Here is a 17,353-nt window from a genome sequence, read left to right as displayed (position 1 = left end):
CCCCTTATGGATTGGGGGCCGTCTTCAGCCACATCTTCCCCAATGGCTCAGAGGCCCCCATCGCCTTTTACTCCTGGACTCTCTCTGCAGTGGAGAGCAACTACAGCCAGATCAACAAGGAGGCTCTGGCTGCAGTTTCCGGGATTAAAAGGTTTCATGAATATCTGTACGCTGCCACTTCGCCTTACTCACTGACCATAAGCCTCTCCTTGGGCTTCTGGCCGGTGATCGCCCTACCCTTCCTATCTTGTCACCGCACATATCACGGTGGACGGAATTTATGGTTGCCTACCAATACTTATTGCAATACCGGCATGGGAAACAGCTGGGGCATGCTGATGCCCTCAGCCGCTGCCCTCTCCCTTCGGAAAGCCACGACCCTGCCCCTGGCCCCGTGGTCTTGTCCATTGAGGACCTTGACCTTCTGATGTTGGTCTCAGACATTGCCCATCATTCTAGGGTTGACCCTCTCCTCTCCCAAGTCATTAACTGGGTGCACAGGGGGTGGCCCTTAGGCAAGGTACCAGACGAGTTCCGCCCTTACACGGCTCGCCAACTGGAACTCTTGCTCCAGGGTGGATGTCTGCTCTGGGGGATAGGACGGTCGTTTCCTCCACCCTGCTGGCCCAGTTGCTTGATGACCTCCACTTGGGCCACCCAGGCAAAGCTCATATGAAGGCCCTGGGCCGCAGCTATGTCTGGTGGCCCAAGATGGATGGGGCCATCACGACTGGGGAGGAGCGCAACGGGGATGACCTACCTCCATGGTTGACGAGCCACAACTGAGGCGTTCTAGGCAGATCTGGAGTCGCCCCACCTATTTGGCAGATTTGCGCATGCTTGGGGAGAAGATGTGTGAATTCTTCAATTTGCGATCATTCTTAGGTCCTCAACTTACGACCGGCCTCAAGTTACGACTGACAGCTCGGCAACCAAAGGCTCACGCCTATTGGTTAAGATGTGCTGGACTGAAAGCAGGCTTTCACTCCTGTATAAATAACTGTCAAGCAGAGCAAGGTGCTGAAGTTGAAGTTCTTGTTCTGTATGCATGTTCTACAAATAAAAGCTGTAAAAAGTACCTCAGTTGACTCCGATTGGTTGATTTAGTTTTGGTTTTATTGGATTAATATGCCACCCTTCTCCCAAAGGACTCAGGGTGACATACAACATAAAAAAATATATATGACAAAAGTTAGAAAAGATTAAATAGGCAATACAATAACCTTCAATTGACAATTTACGTCAAATTTAGGATTAAATTAAAATTGACAATTAAAAGTAATTTATTTTATTCTATTCAGGCCACGCGGGCTTGCTGAAAAAGCCAACTTTTTAGGGCGCGCCAGGAGGACCGGTGGTCGGGGGTTATGCAAAGCTCCATTCCAAAGGGAAGGCACTCCCACAGAGAAGGCTCTCCCCCTGGGGGTCGCCAGTTGACACTCCCTGGCCGACAGCACCCTGACGAGGCCAACACTGTGGGATCGCACTGGACGGTGGGAGGCTACCGGTGGCAGTAGGGAATCTTGCAAGTACCCTGGGCCTAAGCCATGGAAAACAACCGACAACCAGTGCAAGCCGTCTAAAAGGGATGTAACATGGGAGCACCTAGCCCCATGACAACCTGCGCGGCCGCATTCTGGACTGGCTGGAGCCTCCGGGTGCTCTTCAAGGGCAGCCCCATGTAGAGAGCATTACAGTAGTCCAGGTGAGAAAGGCAAGGGAGTTAATGACTGTGCACATGGCATCCTGGTAAAAGGCCCCCCTGGTCACCGCCATAAGATGTTCTTCTAAACTAAGCCACGTATCCAGGAGGATTTCCAGATTGCAGGCCCTCTCTGAGAGGGCTAAAATTTCTCCCCTAGTCATCAAAGATGGTACGTGATGCACAAATCGGGATGACGGGAACCACAGGCATTCAGTCTTGGAGGGATTAAGCTTGAGCCTGTTCGTCCCCACCCAATCCACACAGCCTCCAGGCACCAGAACATCATGTCGAGGGCATTGTGGAGTGGTTTGGGATAGAGATGAAAAGTTGGGTATCATCAGCGTATTGATGATACTGTACCCTGAAATCACAGATGATCTCGCCCAGTGGTTTCATATATATGTTGAACAGGAGAACTGATCCCTGGGGCACCCCACAAGTGAGGCGCCTCAGGGTCGATCTCTGCCCTCCAGTCAACACAAACTCTGATCGATCCAAGAGGTAGGAGGAGAACCACCGCAAAACACTGCCCCCACTCCCAACCCCCCGTCGTCACAATAGTATACCATGGTTGATGGTATCGAAAGCCGCCAAGAGGTTTAATAAGACCAGGACAGAGGAACAACCCCTGTCCCGAGATCATCAACCAATGTGACCAATGCCGTCTCTGTTCTGTACTCGGGCCTGAAGCCCAACTGAAACGGATCCAGGTAGGCAGCTTCATCCAGGTACTGGGGAAGTTGACGTGCTACTGCACTCTCAACAACCTTTGCTACAAAGTGGAGGTTGGAGGCTAAAGAAGCTGGGTGCAGGGAAGGCTTCTTAAGGAGGGGCCTCACAACTGCCTCCTTCAAGGCAGTGGGAAAGAACCCCTCTCTCAATGAAGCATTGGTAATTGCCTGGAGCCAGCCTCATGTCACCTCCCGGAAAGCAGAAACTAACTAGGAGGGACACAGGTCCAGCACACAAGTGGCACTGAGTCCTGTCCACGCCCTCAGGGGTCACAGGATCAAACTGTCTCCACAAGATTAATCCCCATCGACTCTCACAAATCTACCCAGTCAGAGTCCAAGCCTGTCCGAATCTGAGCAATTTTGTCCTGCAGATACTGGGCTAATTCCTCAGCCCTGCCCTGCAAGCAGTCTTCCCCGATGCCTATGTTTTATCCAGTTTTCAATATCAGGACTTTTTGTACAGAAGTGTGAAAAAGATAGATCAAGCACAAAAGAGTTTCCTTTTCTTCAAATCTGCTACATGTAAACACTTCTTTCCCAGCAAGGTGATTTCTAGAATTACAAGGTTTAGAATTGGTGAAGCTTTCAGCATTCACAAGCATTGAAGAGCTGTGTTGGTTGGGAATCCTGCAAATGGTGAGCCAGACACATTTGGAGGGCATCAGAAGGGGAGAGTTAATCTAGTACAATTTCTGAATCAGGAACACGATCCATTGTCATCTCCCATGGTGAACTTCCTTCCTTCCCCTTGTTGAACTCAGTGCTTTCTCGGTGCTTTGCTTTCTCTATTTCCTTTTTATCCTGTGGTTATTCATGAATGAACAAAATTTGAGCACCAAGACTGAAACAAAGCCTACTAATTTTCTCAGGAACCAAAAAAACATCCTGGTGATGCTGCAACTGGACCAAGAGCTAAGATTGTTTACTTACTTACTTACTTTTTGGTTTGGGGATGTATTTAAGAGGGAAAATGGGGAAACGAGGATTTCCAGAGACAAAATCCAAATAATTTTAGTAGTGAAATTTTGGCAGTATGAACTTGGGATGGTTTCTGCTCTTTGGAACAATTTCCCCTTCTCCCTATACACCCCAAACGCTTCTTGCCTTTAAAACATGCTTAACATTTGGCTTTTCCCCCAAGCATTAGGGGTCAAGTTAAGCAGGTGCCTCTCCTGTGAGTGGTTGAATGCTTGGTCACATTTTACATTTTATATTTATATATTCTTGACTTAGTAATTAGGCTTTTTCTTTTTGATTTACTGTGTTTATGTTGAATGGCACCTTTGAGCTGTCTTATAAATTTATGAATGAATGGATGGATGGATGGATGAATGAATGAATGGCAGAGGGCTGCTTGCTGTATGTCACCTGCACAATATAGACCAAGATTCTGGAGAGTATTCTGCCTAAATAGTGAGATGTGCAGCATATAAATTTACTAAATAAATAAATAAAAATCTCCATTTGAAAGGTACAAAAGTATTTTGTGCAATTTCTAGGACCTACTGTATTTAAAAAGCAATTCTCTTGCTGAATCTTTTCCAAATGTCTGCTCATGGTAATTAATTAAAATACATGTTTGTTTTTTAGGTTTTCTATGTTTGGGTGAAAGCAATTTATACCCTCGGACACAGTGTTTCTCTCATTGCTCTGATCACAGGAAGCATCATTCTTTGCGTTTTCAGGTAAGTTTGTTGAAACCTGGCAGGGACTAAGTATTTTGGAACAGTGGCAGAATAGGAGAAGGTAATGTTCTCATTCGTCATTTAACAGGTCCGTTATTTTACATTTTAAATAAAGCCTCCTTTGATTTGAAGGACATGACCATGTGGTTATCTTGGCCACCATATGGAAATTGTTTATTGTTGCCTTCTGGGGTATTTTTGGACTCTACATTTCTGGGATCTTCATCCAAAGTCTAAATAGGTTGGATGCTGTCTAGGAAAGCTGATCCAGTTGTTGAGATTTTTCTTTTGTTCAGGTGGGTTTAATTGCAACCATTTAATTAAAATAATAAATGGAAAGCAGCTGGTTTGGTGCAGACCAAAGTGCCACTCTGTAGTATCACCTATATTTGTAAAAATCCTTTCGGAATCCAGACAAGCCCTCTAGATATATAGATGAATACAATCCTATGCTTTGCCAGCCCTCTGGAGCGTGCAATCAGTCCAGCAAGGAAGCCCAGCTGCTGAGGAAAATAGGTGAGTGGGTGGGGAGATCTAAAGGAGGTGATGTGGGACAACCTTATTGAATTGCCTTCTGAAGAAGAGTTGTTTTGAGACTGGCTGTTTTCGTCAACTCGGCCATTTCCCGAATGGGCAGAGCTTTCCCTTGGCAGCCATTTTTATGTGAGTAGTACCAACATCATTTCAAAATTCCCAATGTATCCAGGGCCTAAAATGGATTTAGATCAGCAGCAACCATAGAAGATTTGTTTCATTAAATAACAGGGCTGATTAGTGAACCTAATTTTAACTGGGCAGTGTTGTACTACAGAAAGCTTGTGAGTTCAGGGGAAAGTTCCAGAGAAGATTGCTAAAGATAATTGTTGGAAGAGCAAGGCTCATAAAATGAAAGACAGGTTGCACTGTGGGACCTCCCCCCACACCTTGCAAAAGAACTCCCCAGGGCCAGTGAAGTCAGAAGATGTTCTACCAGTCAGAGTCATGAAAGAAGGCAGTGCCAGTCATATGAAAAAGTGGGCAGTAAATATTTAGTCCTTTCTTTATCATATCTTTAGGATGTAAATAAAGAAAAGAGTATTTAGGAATTGCCATACATACTTATATGATAGAGCAATAATATTAATAATATAATAATAATAATATAAAATAACCAATAATAGGTTGCAAATATACACAGTTAAAAAAACTCAAGACTATATTTCATAATAGGAAAAAGTTATCTCTGTAAAAAGGCAGTTTAAAAGAAGTGAGTGCTGAAATGCAATTATCTAGTTTCGTGGCACCGGTGGCACGCAGAGCTCTCTCTCTCTCTGCGGGCACACAAGCCATCGTCCCAGCTCAGCTCCACTGCGCATGCGCGTGCACCTCCCACCGGCCAGCTGACTTTCAGGTTTCTGCCCTGAATGCGCAAGGGAATGGGTACATGTGGGAGACACACATGCATGCGCAGGGGGCGGGGAGGGTCATGCACGCATGCGCAGGTGGCACCCCCCCATGGCCCGTTTTTGGTCCCATGTGGCTTCAGGGAGGCCTGCTAGGCCCAAAACATGGCATGGGGGGGTGTCACACGCGCAGGGGGGTTTGGTGTGTTTGTGTGTGTCACATATGCATTACATTATGCTTTCGGCATGTGACGACAAAAATCACTGATCTAGTTGTAAAATTAGGTTTTCCCTTTCATGTAAAGGGTGTTCTTCTCCTGTGAAGAACATTCAAGTATTTGCCAAAAATATGTACCACTCAATAGGGTCCCCCAAGACATGAAGGTAATCTTAGCTGCCTGGCTAAGCCAACATATTGGGCAACAATAATATAAGAAGATGCTAAAGATGGATTATCACTTTAGTAACAATGGCAAAGGCATCATTTCATACTGCATAGAGGAAAACAATATAAACCACTCATGTTTTTTTTATCAACTAGACCATGTGGATAAAAGTAACAATGGGATATTTTTAGGAAAATTAGTACCCCAGAAATCTCACCATCTTTACATAGAACAGGAAACTGCAGTCTGGATGGAGCATGTAGAAATAATAGTTTCTTGAATAGTGGACTGCGCTAGGAGATTTAACACATCTATTTTAAGGGAATTTTGTTTTTGTTTACTTGCTAAGCCATGTCCTTCATTTCCTCTTGGAGTTTGCCCATATTCATGTTCATTACATCAATGACACTATCTAACCATCTCATCGACTGCCGTCCTCTTCTTCTTTTGCCTTCCATCTTTCCCAACATCAGGGTCTTTTCCAATGAGTCCTCTCTTCTCATTAGGTGATCTATTTCAGCTTTGGGATCTGTCCTTCCAAAGAACAGTCAGGGTTGATTTCCTTTAGAATTGACTGATTTGATCTCCTTGAAGTTCAAGTGACTCTCAACAGTCTTCTCCAACACTGCAATTCAAAAGCATCAATTCTTCAGCGCTTCCTTATGATCCATCTTTCACATTTGAGGAAATAACCACTCCAAAACCCAGCTCATTCCAAAAAACAAAAAAAGAGGCTAAAACTGTTACACTATATTTCCTCCTTGCAACCCTCCAAGGAGAGAAAGAGAAATGAAAGGCATCCTTGCCTTAAAATAAATCACTTTAGCAATTATTTTAAGTTAAGACACAGCCATCAGTTTTTCTCAGTTTTCAGTGAAATCCCTCAAGATCCCTCATTTGTCACACAAGACCGTGCAAACTAGAGTAACTTTGCATTTTAATAACTATTTAATTTTTATTCTGTTTGGGTGGAGCATGAGAGATTCTGATTCTTTACTGCTAACTCTGGACTATCCCCTAAAAGGAGAGCTTTTGGCATTATTATGTCTCAACAGTAAAGGTGATACAGCTTGTAGAATAGCAGAGGGCAAAACAGAATATAGATATGGGGCACTCAAGAGCTACACCCAGAGGTGGTATTCTGCCATTTTGGACCAGTTCGCCCAAACTGGTAGCGGAAATCGCGGGTGGTCCCGCTCAAGTTCTACGGCATCCCATTTAGGCCATTTCTTCAACAAAAGCGCATGCGCGGAAGGCTGTGCATATGCATGGAAGTGGCACGTGCGAGAAAAGCGACTGCACCCCCACACACGCTCACATTTGTAAACCGGTAGGGAAGATAAGTGAATACCACCCCTGGCTACACCTACATTATATTCTTTTCTTAATTGTTCTTATCAAAAACAGACGGTAAGTAGAAAGATCTTCAGCTATACTTTGAGGTTTTTTTTCTCTTTCCATATGCAGGAAACTTCACTGCACTCGGAACTACATACATTTGAATCTGTTCCTGTCTTTCATTTTAAAGGCAATTGCTGTCTTAGTTAAAGATGGAATCCTCTATTCCGACACTAGCCCAGCTAAGTGTTCAGATCATGCTTCTTGGGTAAGTGGAGAAGTTGTTTCGTTTGTGTCATGTCCATGATCTTTGACATCATTGTAGGTTACCAGCAAGGGTAGTGAGACTTCTGTTCTGGCTTGCTGGAAAAGAATTGGAAGATAGGACTGCAAGGTGGTGGTGGTGGTGATTTATATATTTTGGTAATGGCTTCCTCTCTGCTTTGGGGAAGACAGCATTAGATGCAGCTGATATGGTGATTGATTTTATTAAAATCAAGGTTCTTCTTCCTCAACCTTACATCTTGATCAGTGCTATAACAGCATGTAAAGATTCCAGAGAATGTACATGACAGAGCAGTTGGGTGTGTGTGTGTGTGTGTGTGTGTGTGTGTGTGTGTGTGAGAGAGAGAGAGAGAGAGAGAGAGAGAAAGAGAGAGAGAGATTTGTGTTTTTATGCCTAATGATGTTTTTCTAAAGGAAAAATGAAAAAGGGGACCATATCAAGGGATGATATGAATTTACCAAAAGAGATAGAAATAAGAAGTTGGAATGGGGTCTGGAAGCCTTTATTTCAGGTTTAATAATTGTAAAATCACTACCGGCTAGCGCAATGGACAAAAGCATTGCTTAACTCCTTATCTGAAACTTTGATCCGTCTATCACTGAATTTGCAAGATCATCCTAGCCAAAATGCATTTTTAAATTTCCTAACAATGAGTGGTGCTAGAAACAGAAAGATAATTTGAATTTTTTAAAAAAATAAAAAATGAATAGTGATATGTGTGAGTGTATGTATGTAGTTTTGCCTGTTGACACCGGACAATATTAATCTATCAAACATCTTAACTTTTGAAATTGAGAAATAAAGGTAGCAGCTCTTAGCATGCTTAGTTTGGCAGGAAGAAACAACTCTAGTGGACATGGAGGGATTTATAGTGAAATTGCCTGCCAAGAGTGTTATAGCACATGTAATACATCTCTGGTAAACACAAATCGTTTTACAGTGCTTGCAAGAATGCCGTAACACATACACGCCCACAGGGAGAACTCTCACAGAGCATTATAGAGTATGATTTTCATAGATTTTATTCCTCAGTATGAAACTCAGTATGAAATAGTATGAGGGACCTGGTGGCTCAGTGGTTAAGATGCTGAGTTTATCAATCAGAAAGGTTAGCAGTTCGAATCCCTAGTGCCGCATAACAGAGTGAGTTCCCGTTACTTGTCCCAGCTTCTGCCAACCTAGCAGTTCGAAAGCATATAAAAATGCAAGTAGACAAAATGTATGAAATAATGTAAATGCACGAATATATGAAGTCATAGTTAAAAAAGATTTATTGGTATAGATAAAACAGACACAACAGAATAGGTAAAAAAATGTACTGTGTTGCAAAGATGTGAAGTTTGTACAAACAAAATAAAATTTATTTTAAAAAATGCAAGTAGAAAAATAGGAACCACCTTTGATGGGAAGGTAACAGTGTTCCGTACACCTTCATTTTATCATGTCGGCCACATAACCACGGAGACATCTTCAGGCAGCGCTGGCTCTTTGGCTTTGAAATGGAGATGAGCACTGCCCCCTAGAGTCAGGAATGACTAGCAGATATATGTGAGGGGAACCTTTACCTTTATAAAAGAGAGAAGTCTTGATAGAGAAGACAGTCTGAAGAAATACAGCAATTAAATATATTTCTCAAATCCAATTATATTACAATTCCCTTCCCTTCTGCTTAATTAATGCGAACCAAGAATCTGGTAGCAATTGGAGGAGTTTTAGTCTTCAGCATGAAGCTTCCTCATATGTAATCCCTTTCCTTCCCCTGTTAATTAAATGTGACATGGCTTTTCACAAAGGTATTCTGACAAAAATGCTTTGCATGTTCAGTCTCATACAATTCAGATGGGAGTGACTGCCTTGGCTAATTTGAGAAAGAACATTCTTCTCCTCCCCCTACTTCTGACTATTTCTTCAAAGTCCTAACTTGCTGGCATTGTTGTAATGTGGTCCATGTGATGAAATATCTGCAGCAACGAATCACTTGTGCTGTGCTTTATTCTGGTTTACTTATACAATAGTCAAGCCATGCTTTTCAGTTTTTCCTCAGGGTTGTGCATTCCATGAGCTATTTTTTGCTTCTGGCACAGCTGCCGTAGAATAAACTAACTTTAAAAAGGGATGGGAACATGTTTCCCAAACCAAATTACTTCTGATTAATGGGTGGTCTTAAATACCTCTGCCATCTCCTGATTCTCAGAGGAGATGACGTTTTTAATTCCTGGGCCTTTTTTTTGCACTGAAATCTGTAAGAAAATCGCAGACAAATTTGATTGTAAAAAAGAACACAACATGACGAATATGCCACAAAGTTAGGAGGTAAAAAAACCAAGTACATCAGTCTCAAACCTGGTTTTGAGAAGCACTTGGCATTTGCTTCCATTCATTGAACTTAGTCCAAAACAGTTGAAAGAGCCTGTTTCAGCCCATCAATAGCTAAATTCATGGAAGGAGAAATCTCTTGTCAAAGCTTGTATCTATCAAAAGAGCTTTTAAACAAAGGAAACCATTTACTGTGTTACAGCAGTTTCTTTGCATAAACATTTCATCCTTGATTTGTAACTTTCAGGTCGGCTGCAAGGCTAGCTTGGTATTCTTCCAGTACTGTGTAATGGCCAATTTTTATTGGCTCTTAGTTGAAGGACTTTATCTCCACATCCTCCTTATGATCATGTTCTCTTCTAACAGACACTTCTCCGCATATCTCCTTACTGGATGGGGTAAGAAGGTCAATATAGTTATCTCTGTTTTTTATTCCTTCCCCCTCAAGATTTGGAATCCTGCTTAGGGCTTCTAGAATTTGAGACTTGGTCAAGCTCCATATTGTCTGTGTTGATATCTGTCCCAACTTTGACCCACTATTGTTTTGAAGGTTCAGCAAGTGCAAAACTAACGGAGATGCACAGAGATGTTGCCACATGGCTGACTGGATTTATGTAGTTTGATGGGTTACAAGTATTTTAGTCCCCTGACCTTAGTGTTTAATCCTTGACTTATGACCTCAATTCAGCCCAAACTTTCTGTTGCTAAGCAAGACTTTAAGTGAATCCCCCCACCCCATTTTAGGACCTTTCTTGTCACAATTCTTAAGTGAATCATTACTAGCACAGTTATTAAGTGAATTTGGCTTCCCCATTGACGTTTGGTTGTCGGAAGGTCACAAAAGATTAATCACATGACCCCGGGACATGGCAGCCATCATAAATATGAGCTAGTTGCCAAGCGTCTGAATTTTCATCACTTGACAATAGGGATGCTGCAGTGGTTTTAAGTGAGAAAAATGGTCATAAGTCCAGTGATATTGTAACTTTGAACAGTCACTAAATGAATTGTTGTAAGTCGAGGACCACCTGTACTTGGACAGACAACTACAGAATTCCTGAAGAAGCATGGGGGAAATTCTCCAATATTGGTGGAGATAGCAGCCAGGCTGGGTTTACTCTATCAAAGTATCCAATTGGACTGAGTCTACAATCTGTGATGTCATTGTGCACTGGTGGCTCCTCCCAGCTTCAGACTCAGTCTATCCAGGACTAAACGTGATATTTGCTCTCTCCCTGGTAGATCAGAGATAAATTAATTCCAATTGGCTTTTTTCTAAAACATTTTTTTCCAATTTAGGTCTCCCTGCTCCACTTTAAATTAGGATTGAGCAGGAGATGGAAAAATTGGCCAGCAGGGCCTGCGGTCCGGCTGGATCATTGAGGCCTCAAGGCTGTGAGGGCAGCGACTGCGCCCTCAAATTAGTTCTGGAATGCTGTGTTGCAATCCTTGCCACAACCAGACCACCAGGCTCACGAGCGCTCACTCAAAGGCTTTCTGGACGAGTGGCCTCAGGTCTCCATCAGCTCACGCTTTTTCCTCGGAGCCGGAATATCACCTAACATTGCCAGGGGTGCAGAAGCATGGCGGCCATTTTTTTTATAAAGAATTTTTTTAAATTTTTGAATAAACACAAACAGACAAAGCACAACCCCCCACACACACACAAAACCATCTTCCATTACAAATTGTAGAAAGTGTGTCGATTGGTTACAAAAACCTCTGTGCTTCCCTTCCACAGTCATCGCCTACAGTTCATATCAAATCATATATTTTAAATCAAATATATTTATATATATTACTATCATCATACCTCAACCTTCATTTGACTATAATTATTTTTACATCCTTTTATATAAAATATTCCAGATTTAAAGCAAAACCACATAATGGCAATATCATCCAGTAACATTATATCTTTATAACATGTTGTAAATAAAAATTGGTTATATTTAATAACAGAGTTTCTAAACCTCCGTTCGTAGTCACCATTTGCAATTTGTATCAAATTTCCTCTTATCAAACCAATACATTTATATGCATTATTATCATTATCAATCAATTATTTAACTGTATCTATATCACTTCATTTTATACATAATGCTCTAAATTTAACTAAATTTGACTTAATTTTTTATTATACGTTTTCATTACATCAACCTGTGTTTTCCAGTAATAGTCCAGTGTTATGTCTCTTGCCATTTTGTGGCATTAGTATTCTGGTTATTTCCTTAGTAAGTTTTGTATGGACTTCTCTTCGCAACTTATGCTTATTGCATACCTTGTGTAAGCTCGAAACCCTCCATCTGCTTCTTCGACCAGCTTAACTTTGGTTATCACAAGTGCTTCTGACAAAATTTCTCCCCTTAGCTCCACCAATTCTTCTCTCTTTTCTTCTTCTATACTTTGAAATCTGGGGTAGAGCTCCAGTCCATCTATCTCCCCTTTCCATATTCCACTCTTTCCAGTTCCAACCACGCTCAGTTCATTGTCAGTATCAACAATTTTCTTGTCTCTTTTATTTTTTCCTTCAGTTTTTAGAACTCTGACCTCCACTTTCTTCATTTGATGAACATCCTCAATTTTTCCATCAAATTTTGCTGTTCTACGATCTATGTTCTCCAATTTCTTCTCAATTTTCTGTTACTTCTAATAATTTTTGAATTTCAAACATAATCTTTTGCAATGTTAACGTTTCTTTGTCATGTTGCGCCATTCTTCCAACTTGCAAACACTGCCACTCTGGCATTCAAAACTTTTTAATAAATTTAAAGCAAGTTCATTTACAATCTTTCAAGACAAGGCTTTGTTTTCATTTCACTAGCTGCCAATAAAGCTCCCGAAGAGCACCTGTATAAACAGCCCATGCTCTTCTCACTATCACTCTCTGTAAACAAGCTGAGGAACCTTGAAATGCAAAGTCAAATGATCAAAGAGAAAAAAAGAAAAGACAATATTTCCAAGCCTCCAGCATCCAAGTGGTGGTGATACTTCCTTTCTCTGTTATTACAGCCTTTTTTGTATTCCTTTTATATCTTCTTTATATTCCAGGCTTAAAAAAAAACAAAATTCTTAACATCCACTTGTTCGCTGATTCCTCCGTGGCGCCTCTAACCTTCATCAGCCAGTCATCCAGAAGGTACCCAACCTGGGACTTGCCCAAGGTGCTGGAGGTGCTCACTACTCCACTGCTTGAGTCCTTGCTTTCGAGGTCCTTAAGGCACCTCTTGCTCAAGACCGCATTCCTGGTAGCCATAACATCAGCCAGGCATGTCTCTGTCAGTCAGACAGGATCTCTGCATTTCCACCCTGACAAGCTGGTGTTACGCCTTGACCCAGCATTCATACCAAAAATCAACTCCAGATTTCACAGGGCCCAGGAACTGGTTTTACTGGATTTTTGTCCATCTCCCCAAAGTCAACTCAAGCATAAGTGGCACTCCTTTGACATCCGAAGGGCACTACAAATTTACATCAGTCACCTTCCGACGATCAGAGGCCCTGTTCGTGTCTTTCTGACAGGTGTCTCTGGGGGTCAAAGCCACACCATCAATCCTAGCCTGTTGGATTTGGACATGCATCAAACTGTCCTACAAAGCTTAGGCATTACCACCACCATGCCACATCACAGCCCACTCCACCAGGAGCGCGGCCACCACAGCAGCATGGACTACATAAGCGCTCATCGAAGAAATTTGTCAAGCTGCCACCTGGACATCACCCACTCCTTTCTTCCAGCACTACAAATTGGACAGATATGCGTCGTCTGATATGGCATTTGGCCGGAGAGTGCTGCAACAGGTGCATGTAACATAATGGACACCAGACCGGACATATCCCCACTTTTAAGGACGGCCCTGACTTTGTTATGTCCCAGCCTGGCTGCTATCTCCACCAACATTGGAGAATGGGTGTTGGTTCTTACCTGAGATGTCTGTTCTCTGGGCGGTGGAGACAGCAGCCGGCCCCACCCTGTAATGGTCCGGTCCCAGGTCATGTGGAGGAGAAGGAGAGAGAGCATTCTTTTTATTTTATTTTTCTTACATTTCTCATATCAGTCTACAGTCCAACCTTCGTCAAAGCTGGAAGGAGCCACTAGTGCACAATGACATCACAGATTATAGACTCTGTTGTATATTCATGAGCTATGCAAATATAGCTCATTCAGTTCAGCACTGTTACAAAAGGCCAGCAACAGCCTGCTGTCTCCTGATTGGCCAGGACGCAGCAGGAGCTGTTGCCGGCCAAGAGTTACATTTGATTGGACAGGGGACTTGACAGCGGTTGCTGCCCAGTCCCCGGTCTCCTATTGGCTGTTATATTTCGTTCACGTTGTATAAATACCTTGGCGCGCGCAGCGCCTGTTTGAATCCCTGTCATCTTCGTTTTCTCTTGTAAATAAAGAAGTTCTTGTTAGCACACCCTGGCTGTCGCGTCCCTCCTTTCAATCCTCAATACTGGCGACGAGGATGGGATCAGCGATTCCCGCGAAGCTAGGGTGAACAGGAGAGAGAGAAAAGAATTAGCCAGCTGCCGCCGCGTCAGGGCCAGCAACGAACGCTGCTCAGGAGAAAGATTTTTTTTTCCTTCCTCTATGTCTCTCTCAACCTGAATCGGTGCCAAGATGACTTCAGCGCTCCCTCCGTTCGCCCCATTTGGATCAGCCGGAGAATCCTGGGAGGGATTTATGGAGAGGTTTGAATGCTATCTTATAGCATCAAAGAACCAGGCACAAACGGAAGAAGAGAAATGTAGCTTCTTCCTCTCCTGCTGCGAACCCGCAATGTTCGCCTCTGCGAGAGCCCTGGCCACCCCGAGGCCAGCATACAAGCTGGGGTGGGACGAGCTGATGTCGAGACTCAAGAACCATTACGCCCCCACCCCGTCAAAGATCGCGCGCCGATTTGCATTTCGCCGCCGGGTCCAAAAGATGAATGAATCCATTAGCCAGTTCCTCGAATTGTTGCGCACGGTGGCCGCTCAATGCGATTTCTCCAATTTGGAAGAAAATCTTGTAGAACAATTTGTTTGCGGGGTCCGCGACGTCAACCTGCGAAGCCGCATGTTCCGCAACCACAATATCACTTTGCTCCAGGCCGTGGAGACTGCCAGAGCAGCCGAGCTCTCTGAGCAGTCCACGGCCGATATAGAGCGCTTACAGCTGGCTTCCCCTAACCAGTCACCAGCGGGGCCGCCTGCTCAAGCAAATATGATTGATGACCAGCCACCAATGGAAGACCCGGAGGAAGAGTTCGTGGGACAGATGAGGGCACAGCCAAAACGCAAGCCCCAGCCGCAGTCAGCTCCGCAGTCCACTGCTAGCGTGCCCTGCCGTGGTTGTGGCGGCCGTCACGCCCGCACGGCCTGCCCCTTTCGCACCGCTATCTGCCGCAGATGCAAAGGAGAAGGACACATTGCCAAAGTTTGCCGGGCTCTCCTGCCCGCACCTTCATTCCTACAATCTACTGTCCAGCCCCAAGCGCAGCCGCGCCGCCAGCAGCCGCGGCCCGCTCGGCGGGCTGAAGACTGCTACTCTACCTGTCAGCCGAATGCCTCTGACTGTTTGGTTAGCCAAGCCTCTGCCGGAGCCCGGAAGGTCGCTACCTCCGTCCAGCTGGAAGGTCAGCCTTGCCGGATGGAGGTGGACTCCGGCTCTTCCCAATCTCTGTTGCCCTGGTCCCTTTTCTCCCGCCTCTGTCCCAAAGTCTCCCAGAGCCATCTGCAGCCCTCTGAGATCTCCCTGCGGGACTACCAGGGAAAATCAATTCCCACCTTGGGCTCTTTCCCTATCACAGTACGATACGGCCCATTCCAGGGAAAATTGCCCATCCTGATTGTTAGGGATGACCTGCCGGCCCTCTTAGGCCTTGATTGGTTCCCTGCCCTGGGGTTGTCCATTGGGGGGGTGCACCGGGTAGTTCCCTCTTCCTTGGAAGACGTTTTAAATGACTTTGCTGACGTCTTCGACGGGCAGCTCGGCTGCTATAAGGGCACCCCCATCTCCCTTAGCCTCGATCCCCAGGTTGCTCCGATTAGGCTAAAAGCCCGCAGGGTGCCTTTTGCCTTGAGGGCCAAGGTTGACGCTGAGCTTGATAAGCTCCTGGCGCAGGGAGTCATCGAGCCCGTGGACCATGCCCGCTGGGAGACCCCCATCGTTCTCCCAGTCAAGCCGGACGAGTCGGTGAGGATCTGCGCCGACTACAAGTCGACGATCAACCTGGCCCTTCAGGCAAACCCCTATCCAGTCCCTGTGGTGCAACACCTGCTCCATTCCTTGGGGCAGGGTTGCACGTTCGCCAAACTGGATATGGCGCAGGCCTACCAACAGCTCCCGGTGGATGATGATGCGACGGCTGCCCAGACCATCGTCACCCATCGTGGGGCTTTTCGTTGTCGCCGCCTTCAATTCAGCGTTTCCGTGGCCCCGGGGATCTTCCAGAGCCTCATGGAGCGGTTGCTCCATGGGCTTCCGGGCGTTGTACCGTATTTCGATGATGTTCTGATCGCTGCTTCCAGCCGCTCAGAGCTCATCGAGATACTCAGGAAGGTCCTCAGTCGTTTCAGGGGCGCGGGCCTAAAACTCAAGCGCAGCAAATGCTCGTTTGCTGTTCCTAAGGTGGAATTCTTGGGCTTCATGATTGATGCCCAAGGCATCCACCCCACGCCTTCCAAGGTTGCAGCCATTAGGAACGCCCCTGCACCCACCTCCAAGGCGGAGCTGCAGGCATTCCTGGGGCTTCTTAACTTCTACGCCCCCTTCATTCCTCACAAGGCGTCACTAGCCGAGCCGCTGCATCAGTTGCTCGACCGATCCGTGGCCTGGCGCTGGGGGAGCCGCGAAGCGCATGCGTTCGCGGCTGTCAAAGAGACGCTGACGTCATCGGCAGTCCTGATTCAATACAGTGACAGGATGCCTCTGACGCTAGCGTGTGACGCCTCCCCCTACGGTGTCGGGGCGGTCCTGAGCCATGTCCTCCCGAATGGCTCGGAGGCCCCGGTGGCCTTTTATTCCCGGACACTCTCCTCGGCGGAGCGCAATTACAGCCAGATCGACAAGAAGGCTCTGGCTGCAGTGTCCGGGATTAAGAGGTTTCACGATTACCTCTACGGTCGGCCTTTCACTCTTGTCACTGACCATAAGCCGCTCCTTGGGCTTTTGGCAGGTGACAAGCCGACCCTCCCCCATCCTCTCCCCCCGCATGACACGTTGGACGGAATTCCTTGCAGCGTACTCTTATACGCTGCAGTACCGTCCGGGCAAGCAGCTAGGGCATGCTGATGCCCTGAGCCGCTGCCCCTTGCCGGAGACTGACACCGCCCCTGTGCCAGGCCTCTCTGTCCTTACAATTGTGTCTTCCAGCCTCCCCATCTCTGCCGCGGATGTCGCGGCCTACACAAAGGCCGATCCAATCCTCTCCCAGGTCTCTTCCTGGGTCTTGAGGGGATGGCCTACAGACAAAGTGGCAGAGGGCTTTCGGCCCTTCAAAACTAGGCAAGCGGAGCTCTCCCTCCATGGGGGGT

At 45.4% G+C, this 17,353-nt stretch overlaps 1 protein-coding gene across 1 annotated transcript in view; it reads left to right on the top strand.

Moving 5' to 3' along the window:
- VIPR2 (vasoactive intestinal peptide receptor 2) overlaps window positions 1-17,353 on the top strand; it is a 96,714-nt gene that overhangs the window by 55,321 nt on the left and 24,040 nt on the right. Inside the window, exons 5-7 of the mRNA XM_087712501.1 lie at window positions 4,030-4,124; window positions 7,360-7,498; window positions 10,080-10,230. Of these exons, the coding sequence (XP_087568627.1) occupies window positions 4,030-4,124; window positions 7,360-7,498; window positions 10,080-10,230 (385 nt within the window). The remainder of the gene's footprint in view (window positions 1-4,029; window positions 4,125-7,359; window positions 7,499-10,079; window positions 10,231-17,353) is intronic.

The sequence above is a fragment of the Thamnophis sirtalis genome, unplaced genomic scaffold (assembly GCF_051295495.1).
Source record: "Thamnophis sirtalis isolate CommonGarterSnake01/CBP01778 unplaced genomic scaffold, rThaSir2_p1.2 scaffold_4, whole genome shotgun sequence".
Lineage (NCBI taxonomy): Eukaryota > Metazoa > Chordata > Lepidosauria > Squamata > Natricidae > Thamnophis > Thamnophis sirtalis.
This window is presented reverse-complemented; position numbering and strand designations above follow the sequence as displayed.